This window comes from Ischnura elegans, chromosome 4, assembly GCF_921293095.1.
Source record: "Ischnura elegans chromosome 4, ioIscEleg1.1, whole genome shotgun sequence".
NCBI lineage: Eukaryota > Metazoa > Arthropoda > Insecta > Odonata > Coenagrionidae > Ischnura > Ischnura elegans.
Genome location: NC_060249.1, coordinates 26,834,644 through 26,848,985, shown reverse-complemented (window position 1 = coordinate 26,848,985; position 14,342 = coordinate 26,834,644). Strand labels below are relative to the sequence as shown.

At 36.3% G+C, this 14,342-nt stretch overlaps 1 protein-coding gene across 3 annotated transcripts in view; it reads right to left on the bottom strand.

The window, feature by feature from the left end:
• LOC124157174 (E3 ubiquitin-protein ligase RNF123-like) overlaps positions 1–14,342 on the bottom strand; it is a 58,357-nt gene that overhangs the window by 7,261 nt on the left and 36,754 nt on the right. For all 3 annotated transcript variants that reach the window (XM_046531699.1, XM_046531700.1, XM_046531701.1), the window contains exons 17-20: positions 13,829–13,968; positions 11,557–11,748; positions 9,138–9,351; positions 5,147–5,335 (exon numbers count right to left, since the gene is read on the bottom strand). In XM_046531699.1, the coding sequence (XP_046387655.1) occupies positions 5,147–5,335; positions 9,138–9,351; positions 11,557–11,748; positions 13,829–13,968 (735 nt within the window). The remainder of the gene's footprint in view (positions 1–5,146; positions 5,336–9,137; positions 9,352–11,556; positions 11,749–13,828; positions 13,969–14,342) is intronic.

Below are 14,342 nucleotides of genomic sequence, written 5' to 3'. Positions count from 1 at the left end.
GACGTCGCGCTGTTGAGCGTGACGTCATTTCAACCGTTTGTTGGTGAAACTAAAAACATCGCGAATCTAATTATTGCCTCCCCCTACGACCTCTCAGTAATATTTCAGGCTCCTTTACGAACGCGAATATCGCTCTTAGTTAATATTTGCCGTAGAAGGATATCGAAACCTAAAATATACGGCAATCGCCGTGCATGCGTGATTAAGACAAATGATCGCCGGAGATATTAACATTATCACCTTTCGTTAATTATTCGACTTATTGATCGACGCTATTTATAACATATATATTGTAATTACAGTAGATGGTCGTTAATCTGGAATTATGAACTACGGAATATCTATCCATAACGGAAGGTTTTCTAGAATTTTGCGAACGCTATGTTTACCTTCGCCCCAGCGAAATATAAGGGCGAAATTAGCCGTTAAAAATCCTCCCGTGCCAACATTTTGGCTTCCAAGGTGATCCAAAAAAGATAGTCGTACTTCTAGTATGGACGTAAGTCGATGGTGATTCAACACGATGGTAAAAGCATATGTTGTCTCATTCCGCGGGCTAACCCCACATCTGCGGGACGAATGGAGGCGAGGGAAAGTTGATTGCGCGGCGCGCTTATTAGAGCTGATTCAACTTGTATCTCATTTTCAGTGGGTTTAAGTGAAACATGGTTGGAACATCAATAGCTATTATCTTAACTCCGCTAGGTGGCAAGCGTTTATTTTTAACGGAACGGGAGTTAATGCCCTCGGAGAATAACTCGCGTCGTCAATCGTCATGCAATCATTGAAGTCAAATCAAGACGTGAGTGATAAGGCAGTCCCTTTAAACTCAGGAATGGCTTAGTGCAATTAAATCGAAATACAAAAAGTGTCCGGTGTTGTTATCAGACACGGGGAAGCAAAATATTACGTTAAGATGAGTCACACGGCTTGTGAGCCGAAGGTCCCGGCGCTAAATTCGCGGAAGAATGCCGACAGAGAAGCTATACCCTATATGCTAAATTTTCATGGGAAAATGGTTTTTTAATACGTGAAAATTATAAATAAGAAAGATTGTTCCGACTATTAATAATTTTTGACGGTAGTTGCGCGGTTATTTAAATAGCTCACTTTAAAAAAGTGATCTAAACACAGGAAAAATCTGATTTTCCGAATATCCCGGGTCCTATGTGCTCCGTATTATCTTTGGTATGCTATTTGGAAGGAGGATACTGATAGCTGGGGTCATTAGTGCCATGGAGTAAGGGCTGGGGGGATAGGAACCCTATATTGGCATTAGCCAGGTTGTAATGATAGGCCTTAAAGGGCTTAACGTCCCATCTGCTGGTGCACTGGAAGTGTCCTCCACATTACTCTCAAGTAGGGATAGGGCCATCTCTGATAAAAATTTCTCCATGTTTCCGGTGCAACCGCATAGGTTTGTTGGTGATGACAATAGTTTCGCTGGCACTGCTGCCAGCGTCTTCAGGTCGAAGATGAAGGTGCCATCTCTGATAAGTTTCTGCTACTGCCAGGACTTGAACCCAGGCCCACAGTGTGTAAAGCCTTTGTGATGTATTAGCAAAATTTTGCTCCCTGTTAATGGGGTTAATTTGGATGACTATCCTCAAATATCTCATTTCTTCAATCTCCAATCTTTGTTTGCCTGCAGGTGGTTAAACGGATTTCCTGAAAACTGCTTTTAATGAGAATATTTTCGAAAATTAGCTCCTCTACTCCGCGAGCATTTAGTATCACCATTGCGACATTTCTCCTGGGTAACAGAAGTAATCTTAGTGCCAGAAATGTTAGCAATTCTACCATGTTATTCAACCATGGGAAACATTGTTCAGGAATGCAACGTTGTTTTTCTCAAGGTAACACGTCATCTGTGGTGTTGCTTGTGAGTAAATAAGATTATTAGGCTTCATTTTCTTGCCCCCAAATGAGTAATTGAATCCAGGAAACATATATCTGATACGAATGAAAAGGATTTCATGCCCTTTTACCGTAAAGGCACACATATGAGACCTTTTGATTGTCTGGATCCGGTTCTGGCTCAAATCAGAACTGTACAAAAGTGTATGACTAAGGGTTCTAAAAATAATGAGCAAGAGTTATCCTGAAAACTATACTTCTCCTCAATACCAACTCTTGTTTTTACACCCTTTGATTTTACACAGTGCTCATATTTCGGCCCCTGCAACTGCGTAAAATCAAAGTTTTACTGTATACCGAATCAAGAATTAGGCTTGTGTTCGACATAACATTTGTAGGTCTAACTATTTATATGTCTTGATCTAATTAAAACTTCAATGATACTGGGTTTCATCCTTATATACTCCAAATTAATACTATCATTTTCATCCATTAACTCGGCTAAGTAGCAAATGGCTTGACCTAACTGATAGGTCCCTGTAAAAAATATTTTGAGGTCCCTCTTAGTCTTCTCTGAAAAATCTAACACGGCCATTCAAAAGAACAATAAAAAATACACAAAAAATGATTTTTTAAAAGTTTGCCAAATATTACTAACATAACCTAAAAATTCATGAAAAAATTAAAATATTTTTTTTAAACTCAATTTTGACTCAAAAAGTATGAAAAAAATCACGGTGTATTTGGACATAAAAGTATACTTTCATGAATTTTTTCAGATTTTTTAAAGTAAAGGATCGCTCAGGAAAAATGTTTTTCGAAAAAACACGTTTTTTACGATAAAAGGACCGTGGGACCACCTAGGCATCTAAAAATTTCGCTAAAGGGGTTTCTAAATATTTACTTTCGAGTTCATAATCCCAAATACGAATCCAGCCTAGTGCAGATTTTACCATCTTATCCCGCTATAGCCTTTAGGATACAATGTGCTTAGGAAGATTCTTCAGTTTTTTAGAATTAAGTGTTTGAATAATTTAATTTTGAAACTAGTTAAAGATTGACTTGATTTAATATCTTCCGGGAGTGCATTCCAATGCCTTGATACTGTAGCTACGTAAGATTTATGATATATTTCGGTTGTGTGCTGGGGAATCTGTAGATCAATATGCTGGGAGCGCGTTAAGCGACTTATTATGTTCTTTTTAAAAGTGAAAGAGTTGAATAGGTACTGAGGACAGCTGGATTTAAAAGTTTTAAAGGCAGAAACCATAGACAAACAGAGGCGTCTTTCCTTGACTTTAAGCCATTTTAGTTTTCTGTAAGCATCTGTAATATGATCCCAACGCTTTAGATCATATATGAATCTCAGTGAAGCATTCATCGTTACCTGCAATTTGTTATTTGTTTCTTCATTAATATTTCTTAGCACACCACAACAGTAATCAAAATGGGGAAAAATGAGAGCATTTACGATGGATTTTCGTATGTTTGTGGGCAACAGGCGCTTTGTCTTGTATAAGTAATAAAGCGTTTTATGGCTTCTAGTCTTAACATTTATGCAATGCGCATTCCAATTTAAATTGCGGTCCATAATTACCCCCAGATTTTTTACTTGCTCTTCATAGGGGAGAGGTCGATGTTTAACCATGATTTCTGGGATGTGGTTAAGATTTATCTTGAGGGAAAGGTTTCTACTGCTAAATATAATGGCTTTTGATTTATTTTCATTTAGTTTCAGACCATTAGTCTCAGCCCACGTGCTAATATGTTCAATATCAGTATTCAGCTTATCTATAGCTTGTATGAGGTTTTCAGGAGTTGCATGAAGGTATATTTGAAAGTCATCGGCATAGAGAAAATATTGTGAGTGAATTAAGCATTTCGGTAGGTCGTTGATAAAAATGGAGAATAGTAATGGGCTAAGAACAGAACCTTGAACCATTCCTGTGTCCACATTTTGCCAAGTAGATGTTACTCCGTCCTTCCCTATTACAGCCTGCATTCGTTCGGAAAGATATGATCGGAACCATTTAACAACACTATTTGAGAAATTGTATGCTTTTAACTTCTGCAATAGGAGAGTGTGGTTAACGGAATCGAATGCTTGTGAAAAATCGAACAAAACAAGCACAGTTAACTGTCTATTATCCATTGCTTTTAATATGTCTTCGGTTAGGCGCAGAAGTATAGTTTGTGTGCTGTGTCCCTTCCTGAAACCAGATTGTCTTGGGTCGAGTATATTACGGTCGGTGATATACGCACTTATTTGATCAAATACGATTCTCTCAAGTATTTTAGCTGTGGCACATAGTAATCCTATTGGTCTATAGTCACTCGGATTGGAAGGTTTGGGACATTTAGGAATTGGCCGTAAAAAGGTTCTTTTCCATACATCTGGGTATATACCTAGTTGTAGAGAGAAGTCAAAGATATTTAAGAGAACAGGTAGTAACATAGGTAATGCCTTTTTAATAAAATCTATAGGAATTTCATCATAGCCTCTAGCGTTTGTGGTGATGTTTTTACATGCTTTAGTGACCTCTGTAAGTTTCACGTGTGAAAAGAAGAACTGGTTACCAAGATCAACAGCCTCATTGCTGATGGAGGTTTGGGGAAGAATTGCCTTCTTTCTGAGAGAGAAGTAATTGTTTATGATGTCTGGATGTATGTTTAACTTATCGTCTTTATGTTTTGTAGCGATTCCGAGATTTCGCAAATGCTTCCATGTATTTTTTGCACTCTGGCATTCTGAGAAAAGCGCGTGATAGTATTTATTTTTTGCTTCACGAATCTTTTTCTTCGTAAACTTTCTCAGGGCTTTGTACGATGCAAAGGCATCAGGGTCACCATACCTTCTATATAATGCTCGGGCATAGTTCCTTCGCTTAATTTCCATCTTTATTTCGGGTGTTATCCATGGAGTTGGTGGGTGGGTCACACGAATAGTGCGAATAGGAGCATTCAAATCAAATGTATCTATAACGTTGGTATTGAAAATTTCTACTTTATCATTTGGGGATATTGCATTCGCTATTGCATCCCAGTCTTTATTACTCAGGTCGGAAAGGAATTTGGAGTGGTCAAAATTTCTGAAGTCCCTGTAGGTTATGTGCTTCACTAATGGGTCTGGTGATTCAATATCATACACTAAAGTCATTTGATTGTGGCAAGACATGTCGGGTTCATCGGGTCGGGGATTTAAGGAAGGGATGATAAAAAGCATGGATAAAAAAATTATAAATAAATGGAGTAAAGAGGTATAAATAAAAAAAGATGCAATTATACTTACAATTTGCAAATGAAAATGTATTGCTGCTCGGGGTGGGGGCTACAGAGCTAGCAGCGCCACATGCACTTTCTTCGTCAACTTCTTCAAATGCAGCTTGTCCTCCAAGAAGAAAGTATAGAGATCCAATCTGAAAACTTGGCTCAGACAGAATTGCTTCAGTAACACGGGGCACTGTTTGCAGAGGAGAACCTGGAAGTAAAGCAATCAACATAGAATGAATTCCTCAATACAGATATTTTAATTTGACATTATAATCTCATTCCATTAAACATCTTGTATGCATTTCCATACTATCATGCCTTTGTCATAGCAATGGCATTCAATACTTCCAACCCACAATTATAGAGATTAAAATAAGGACAATGCACTTGCTCTTACAGTTGCATCCAATGGTAAGGGGAACTAACAACTGACCTAGAATGGAAGCTTTGACTCCCCAAAAGAAGGTAAAAGGTAATTTATAAATGTAATCTTGCCAAGCTTGCAAATGAAGAGCGAAAGCAGGACTTTTGACCAATAAATGTGATTCAAAATTTTAAGATTGATGGATGTTTCTGTGTTTGGATAGGACTTCCAGTTTAAAAGTATACGATCTTATTTAATGCAAAACTACATGTACATATAGTCTTAAATATTCCAAAATAATGTGAAAATTGACCTTCTCATGTATATAAAGTGGCACTTCAGCTGAAGAGACACCACTGACACTCATAACAGGTAACTTTAATAACAAAAAATCAGAAGTCCTTCATACATCTAACCAGGAACGTGAGCTTTTGAGCAAACATAGATGGATTTAAGGGAAGTCTGATTACTCATTTATTCATCAAAAACTGATATGAACACATAATTAGAAGCATATTATGTCTCTCTACATATCCCATAATCAAGAACACCAGAACAGAAGTTTGAAAAAAAGTGATTCTCCAAATTTAAAAATTCCAAGTGAATACATTGTTCAATTACCATGAATGCAAGGAAAAACTGGTAGAAAAATCAACTTAATGAAAGTAACTTTGGGCTACTGTGTGTAATACCACATATAGTGGAGCCCATGTACAAAGAAGTTGAGGTAGCTAAAAGTCTTCTTCGTTACGACCAAACTTTGTCATATGTGGGCCCGCACTTGCGAACTTTGAATTGAACTCTGAACCAAACTTAATGCAGTAACATGGTTGTAATTATTCGATAACTTCACTCAAGAAATGAAAAAAAAAAAGTCTGAAAGCCTAGAAAAACAGCTATATACAAATCGCCTAAGAAAAACTGCTACCTTTATTCATTTCAGAGCCTGACACCTCAAGCTTCTCCAGAATTCCTTTCCAGAGATGCTCAAATGCACGCAGTTAAGATAGTAAGCAGGAAGAGGTTATTTTGTCGTCTCGAATTCAGATATTCACAAATACCGCCTCTTTTCATTGAAAATTTTTCACCATACTTCAGAATGTGCATCAAAGATATTTACAGGGACAAGCCATCCATTAGAGAAATGAAGCCGTCTTTCTGATTGGGCCAAGCCTCCGTTCAAATGATGTTGAAGTCGTGGTCAAACTAGGAGTCTAAGGTCAATTTTTGTAAATGCACAATATGTTTCATTCCTACACTGACATCATTAAATAATGCAATTAATCAGTTGCTCACATGACTTCTAGGTTTTCACCACATTGTTTCATGTTTGATGTCGACAGCTTTGCCAACATATTCAGGTCTGAAGTGTAGTTTTATGATGAATGGGCCTGCCTATGCATGCAGAAATGGTGGTAGCATTGGCTGTTTTTCAGTTCCACCACTTAGGCATATATGCACCAGCCCTTTCTGCATCCATCTCCAATTCTGATCTGAGGATGAGGGTGGGATTGCCAGTGAAAAATGTCGTCATCAGGCATGTAACAAGTAGGTGGAAACCTGGAAATCATGAGAGCTTCTACTACCCATCGAAAGGGCCTTTGCAAGTAATGAATTAGATACCTATTGACACTAATATCTGCTGTTGGGAATATGTTAAGCTCTTCTAGCGAGCTCATGAAAAACATCTCAAATCATTGGCAAATAGTATTATCCAAGATAAATATTTTTACCATCGATGAGCTTATGCACACTCCTCAATTGCATTTCAACACAGGAGAGTACCTGGTGACCTCTAGCACCAATAGTAATGCAGCTGGAAACAACCCTTAAGGCTCAGTTTATAACAGCTTTGAAGAGGTTGAAAATATAATTACATCTTTCAGCAAGAGCAACTTTGTAATTAGCAGGACTCCTTTCTGTATACCTTAGTAAAAAGCAAATTTTTTTTACACAGTGAAATGGCCTTTATTGATCGGGAACACCTTTCACTTCATTAAAAGTGGGACTTTGTTAAAAGCAGGTTCATTGTAAGTAGGTTCCACTGTAACAGTACCTTACTATTAGATACAGGCATCCCCCGAGTTACGTATGTCTCGACTTACGTAAATCCGTACTTACGTAAGCGATAACCGTATTTCAAATGATTACGTTAATTTTCGAATGAGACCGCGAAGAAGCAGATATTCGCTCGTACAACCTATGGTAGAAAAAATATCGAATAGTTATCGAGTTTTTTACGTGTTAAAAATAACAAAGTGACCCATTTTTGTCATTCCTCGAAGGAATTTCCATTAATTTCTGTAGAAAAATCGCTTATAAATCCCAAGTCAGCAATCAACGTAAAAATTGCAGTTCTAGCGATGGATGTGGTTGCGCTCATTCCTATACGATACAACTTGTTATACAGCATGCACACCCAAACTCCGACTTTCAACTATTTAAAAATTGTATCCTTAAGTTTGGACATTTCCATCTGTGGAATTAAAATAAAATGAAGTTCAAGCAGAAATCTTTATTGCGGAAAATAATTGTTTATTACCCATGTAACAGCATTGAAATTTTGAGTGTTGGCAATGAACGCCGCGAAAAAGTTAAGAAAAAGTTGACACACAATATTAATTGCGTAATTGTTTACATGTTTCTGGCGGAAAATTTTATTAAGCTGCATTTTCTCGTTCTCTCGTATTGTGTGCAACTGTAAATGAATATTGCGTCACTGAAAGCTTTTCCTCACTAACTTTGTTGCACGTTAATGACGGAGTTGGCTGAATAAAAGCTCACTTTTAATTAGCTTCGTGCTTTGGAAATACTCTTCGATGTTTCCAGCGAAGTAAATATTCAAATGATGATATTTTCACGTTATTTTATTGAGATATGAGAGAATGAAAGTATGTTTCCGTACATGAAAGATTGAGTGTATGTGCGTGTGAATGTATCTAAGAATAAAGTAAGTTACTGGTATTTTTTGTGTGTTATTTGCTCGTAATCCTCGACACCCCTTCTACGTGTATTAACTGTGACAGTGAAACCACCAGATTCATCGATCAATGTAATATATAAAAGGCAGAATATATAGTGATTATAGGTAGGTAGACGATGCATTCTTTGGGCCCTTAAATCGCAGTATAAAATTATGAATCAATTTAAGTATTCAGTTTAGTAATGTAGCGTTGAGATACCGTACTTTCCCAAATACACGCGATCGGTCAACTCTGGGAATAATATTACGCATTTTGATTGGCAATGCTCGAGATGCAACTCCCAGACTATATTAATGTTTATCGATTTTGGATCTAATAACGTAAGAATACGCGGTAGAGTTCATGAATATTGCAGTGAATTGAATGAAACTTCACCGAGACTTTACCGCGCATTTCTCCGCTGAGAATTTCACCGCGCCGATCGCAATCTCTGATGCACTAACGCAGAGGTTCGACTTACGCAGAGTCTGCCGGAACGCATCTCTTACGTAACTCGGGGGGTGCCTGTACATTAAAACATGACACAGCTAATACTTTTAGAAAATAGACAAATTAACTTTAATATATTAAATTATAATAATACCATAGATACAAGTTAATTAATAAAATAAAATTTAAGAAACATAAAATTCCTCACAGTATAAAACAAATTTTTAAATTACCTTTGGGAGGTGGCTGATGGCTTTCATCTTTAACCTCTGGTGTAAGAAGACCGAGAAGGACCCCAGCTACAGCAGCCAGCATTGGAAAATGATCCACAGCTTCTAACTCGGAGATGTCGAGGCTTACCACATGGGAAAAGCATCCAGGGCCGATTGCTGTGGTATTTCCACTTCCGGGAGCACAAGCAACACGGTTCAGGACTTGACACAGTAACTGTCAATTCAATTCAAAACATTAGTCAGCACTGTATTAATTGATCAGTAACCCATAAACCTATACGAGAGTAACTCAAATATCCAATTAGAATAATGAAAACACCTTGAGAGTGAGGGAGACAACAGGCATGTTGGATCCAGACACAAAGCCAGAGAGAGGAGGGGCTGGGCGGCCTCCACAAAATTTTTTCCCTAGGTACAACTACATCACCTCAGGGGACAGCACAGGGGCATTTACCCTCAGACTTTCTCGTAACCATTAAAAGTTGTGGACTATGATAAGCATCTCAGGTCTGGAATAGGGTGGTTTCCTCTTATTTTTTATGGCCTAAATCGAAAGATTAATTATTACTCCTGGAGTACGAATTTCACGCTTTTAGATTTTTAAATGTTGATATCTATTTTCGCGATTAAATGAAAAGTGAAAATTTTCAAGCACACAAAAACGCGACGACTAAGTATGAATGCTGGGAAAAGCCCGTGTGACGTCATTCTGGTTCCCGCTGCTGCCTTGTGAGGTGACCTTGGGGCGAGGATATGTGCGCCGCTGCGATGCAGGCTGCTGGCAGGTAGCATTTTTTAAAAATCATGTGGATATCCAAAATGAATGCCTTAGGAGACCACGTCATACTAACTAAAGCCATTATAGTAAAACCAACATTGTCAATAAATTTCAGCACTACGAAAATGAATTATACAGCTTATTTCATGAAATATATGATTTTTGGATGCATGGAAATAAAAAAATACTAACATGGGCAACCCAAACAAAACCAAGAAAAGTTTTGGCTAATTGTCTGGTTTTATCAATAAATTTCATTAGCACTACCTCTTAAAAATATCTAACATTATTCCATGATAAAAACATAAAATACCACCGGAGATTAATGAGAATACACATCAAATATCTAAATCTACTTAGAGCGATTAATTGGAAATATCATTGTATAAGTACCACTCAAATTTCTCTCTACATATACATTTTTTTAAATGCCCTAATCCTGGATGGAGACCTCAACAACAAAACACAGACATCCAGGATATGTTTCTTACTTAGGACAAAAGTAGGGATATCTTAGGACCAGTGGACGGAACTGTCACCCTGTGCTGGGAAATCACTGCGGATGGAACATGGAAACCTGTCCAGATCAGAAGAAGTCAAATCCACTCGCAACACCTCAAAAACATAATTACAAAAATAAAACAAGAAATAAATAGGGCAATTAGGTAATGCAAAAGGCAAACCTGTGTTTTGGTTACCATCGATATGGATCACTAACCATATCAGTTACACAGAAATAAGCAAAAAAATATGTCAGCGAAAAGTAATATTTCTAGGGTTTCTAACTGGGAATGGATTTTTGTGTATGATCTGAATGTTTCAAAGTCTGCAACTGCATTCCTAGGCTTCTGATGATGACAGACTTGGCCTTCAAAACTTTAGGATCCTATATCCATATAAACTAGAGAAATATTCCTGCATGTAATGTGCCGAGAAAAACTGACTCTCTCTGAAAAACTCAGTATGTTCCAGTATTACAAAATATGGCATTTATTTTAAAGAAATGTTATTTTAAAATACATTACTTTTAACTAATATCAACTTTCATGGGTAAGAAGACAATTTTAAACATTTTAATACGAAGCATGATTAGCTGCACTCGGAAAGTAAAATTTTATAAATTTTTGGCCCAAAATACATCAAATTTAGCCAGTCGGAGAAAATTTTGGTCTTGGCATCGGCTCCTATTGCCAGTAGGTCCCAGAGGCCTCTATGTACTCTGGGCAGGGGCTAGAAAACGAAAGTATGTGTATCCAACCAATGCATCTCACAGCAGCCTAACCCTGGGAAGGGAGATTCAGCTCCACAGCAAACGTGTAAATAGAGCTCAAATAAGATCCTACCCATTCAATCAAGTCATCAATTAGGCAATCAATCTAAGAACATATAAGTAAAATTGAACATTGCAATATTTCCACTGAGTTTACAACTAAGTTAGTTTTCATAATGTCCAATTTTACTTATATTAAGAACTTCCACCACATCGTGCCTAACATCTTACAAGATAATCAATCTAAGGTTTACCACTAAATTTCAATATGTGCTACATTTTATGATGGACATTTTCATGAATTTCTTCCACTTAACATTATAAAAAACTAATACTTGTATCTGCTAAGAAAAGAGATAAAAAATAATAACCTGGCAAAGCCTTGAGAGCAGGAGGTCAGAGGAGGCTCTGGAAGCATCAGTGAAGACTTGTGGAGCCACAACGGTCACCATTTCCAACACTCTTAAAAGACTAAGGGCTAACTCAAAACATGCTGCACATATTTTGAGCTCTCTTGACTCTATAAAAACCTGAGTATTTGTTCGTCCAGCAGCATTCTGGAACTGCAAAAAAAAACAAAAACATATGTAGCTCCAGCAGCTCTTAATACTTGATCAATTCACACAACTTTGGTGAATTTATTTATAATGGCTAACTTAATACACTTAAGAGTGAACTAAAATAACCTGCATCATCCACTTCAAAATCCACATTAACTCATGCATACAGTAAACCCTCACTTTATAATGTGTTCCATTTACGATGTTTTCGGCACATGCTGATTCTGCACTTGTTGCAGTGTAACTAATTTAATATAAGACACGGTCTCAGGCGTTATTTTGCGGAATTGCTTCATTATTGAATGAAATAAAATAACTTTGTTTTATGATGATAACACTAGATGTTGAAACCTGGGTCGTGCTATTCAAAATAAAGTGTGGAATAAAACAAAGTTATTTTATTTCATTCAATAACTAATTTAGAAATAATACAGCACACACCTCTTAAAATTTCAAATTTTGCCAATTTTGTTTCCACACACACAATAAATGTCTTTAGCTGCACATATAATTTTACATGAAAGGGTCTAATCAGTTAACATGGTGAAAAGCACCCCAGATGCTTTGAAAAATAAAAAATACAACTTGAAGCGCATCAAAAATTATGTGTTTCCCCAAAGTTTCTGACCCTAACAATGGAAATTAACCCCAAAAAAAATTGAAACACGATTTTTCGTTTCTTAACCATATCTCCAGTTTTTATTTTTGTAAAATATTTATCTTAATTTTAAAATGTATATGCTGTTACGTTCCACCAACCTGATTTTTTTCAAAATGTTTTGAACAAAAACTAAACTTTTGCATAAGTTTGATATTTTCAAAATTAAATTAAAAATTTTAGGAAACAATAGACACGCTGAAAAAAATTTATGTTGTTACCACTACATCACAGTAAAATCCTAATTTTTTTAGATTTTAAAAATTTGTGGAACACTGTCAAAAACACGAATAACTGCTGTGCGCAATTTGCATCTATGTATTCCAGGAGGATATTTGATTTGATTGTTGAGAGCAACCATTGTTGATCAGTGTGTAATATTATTGATTAAGAATAAAGATTAACATAAAAAATGCCTATCTCACTAAGATTAATTGTAATTAATGGTTATTACCATACTGTCAAGCTTTAACTTCATGCTTCGAGAAATACAACGTCTGCAGAAAATGATTTTTTCATATCTCCTGACTTTAATTAACCATGTTGTTATCGCCAGCATTTGAGCCAATTTCCTAATTACTGCTCGAATATAACAGAAGTGGAGAAAATTAGTACCTTGTCTTTTCGAATTTGCATAAAGGCTGCTTTACACGGGGCAAATCATTGCGCAGGGTAGCACTGAAATCATTTGTTAAAATTGCGAGAATTCGAGCTTGCGTTAGCAGACCCTTGCATTCCGATAATAATCTATTGAGGAGGACCAACCATACATACAACCGTTACTTTCATACATACATAATATGTTAAATCGATATTATTTCCAGACAAGAAATCAGCTTCAAGAGCATCAGCACTTGTAAATGTTGCTAAGCAATAAACATTTTTCATCAACAAATAAGAGGTAGAAATATGTACATGATTTATGTCATACTGTGCAAGTGGAAACAATTACAACAAAATTTTAATTTTAAGAAGTGTTCACAAAATCAGGTATGACCAAATTACAAATCCGTCATAAGTCAAACCCATCATAATGCATAAGTTCATAGTGTAAGAAATGACATTAAAGAAGAGGATACTTTTCATAAGCAGGACAATTTATAGTAGCAAAAGTTTAGGTAGGCATCTCAATTGGCTTAGCTGCTGCAAATTGACTGTGTAATATCTAAATTTTTTTCATGAGATACACTCATCCACGAAAGATTAGCAAAAAGCACATATGATAGTGCCAGAAGTTTATAACTTTAGTCCTCAAGATAAATCTAAAAAAATATTATTTAAGTATTCAACTGATTAAGGGTAGGTTTACATAATGAAATATAATAAATAGGAAATAAATTATATACTTGCAATGATATATGTCTGAGTTAAACGTAGACACGCAAAAATAATTCCAGTGAAAAACTATGGGTAATTAGTACATACCTCTTGAAGCATTCCAATAAACTCTGAGAATGCCCAGTTTAGTTGATTAAGGAGGGAGTTGATAAAGGCTGTAGCTAATGGCTCATCACTTTTGAGTAGCTTCCCAACTTGCCTCTGGAAAACAGGTGAGGGACAGGGTTCTGACACCCACCCCAAAAATAGATATGTATTAATTTAAAGTACATATTTTATCTCTGTTTATGATTCCTAAATTAACTAGTGAGACTAGACTACAAAGATTAATAATAGATACATAGAGAACTTCATACTACAACTTCAACGATGAATTGGGATTTGTTAATCTGAACATAATATTTAATATGAATTTTAAATTTTGTGCAACCAAATCTTAACCCATCTGTAAACTATGATCTGCACAAATATGAAACCAGAAATATGGAACATCTTCATCATAATTATTTAAAGACGAAGTGAGCAAAGCTGAGCTCACTTAAAATGGGCAGCAGGATTTATTGCAAACTTCTACCAAATTTAAAATCCATTGGATCAATAG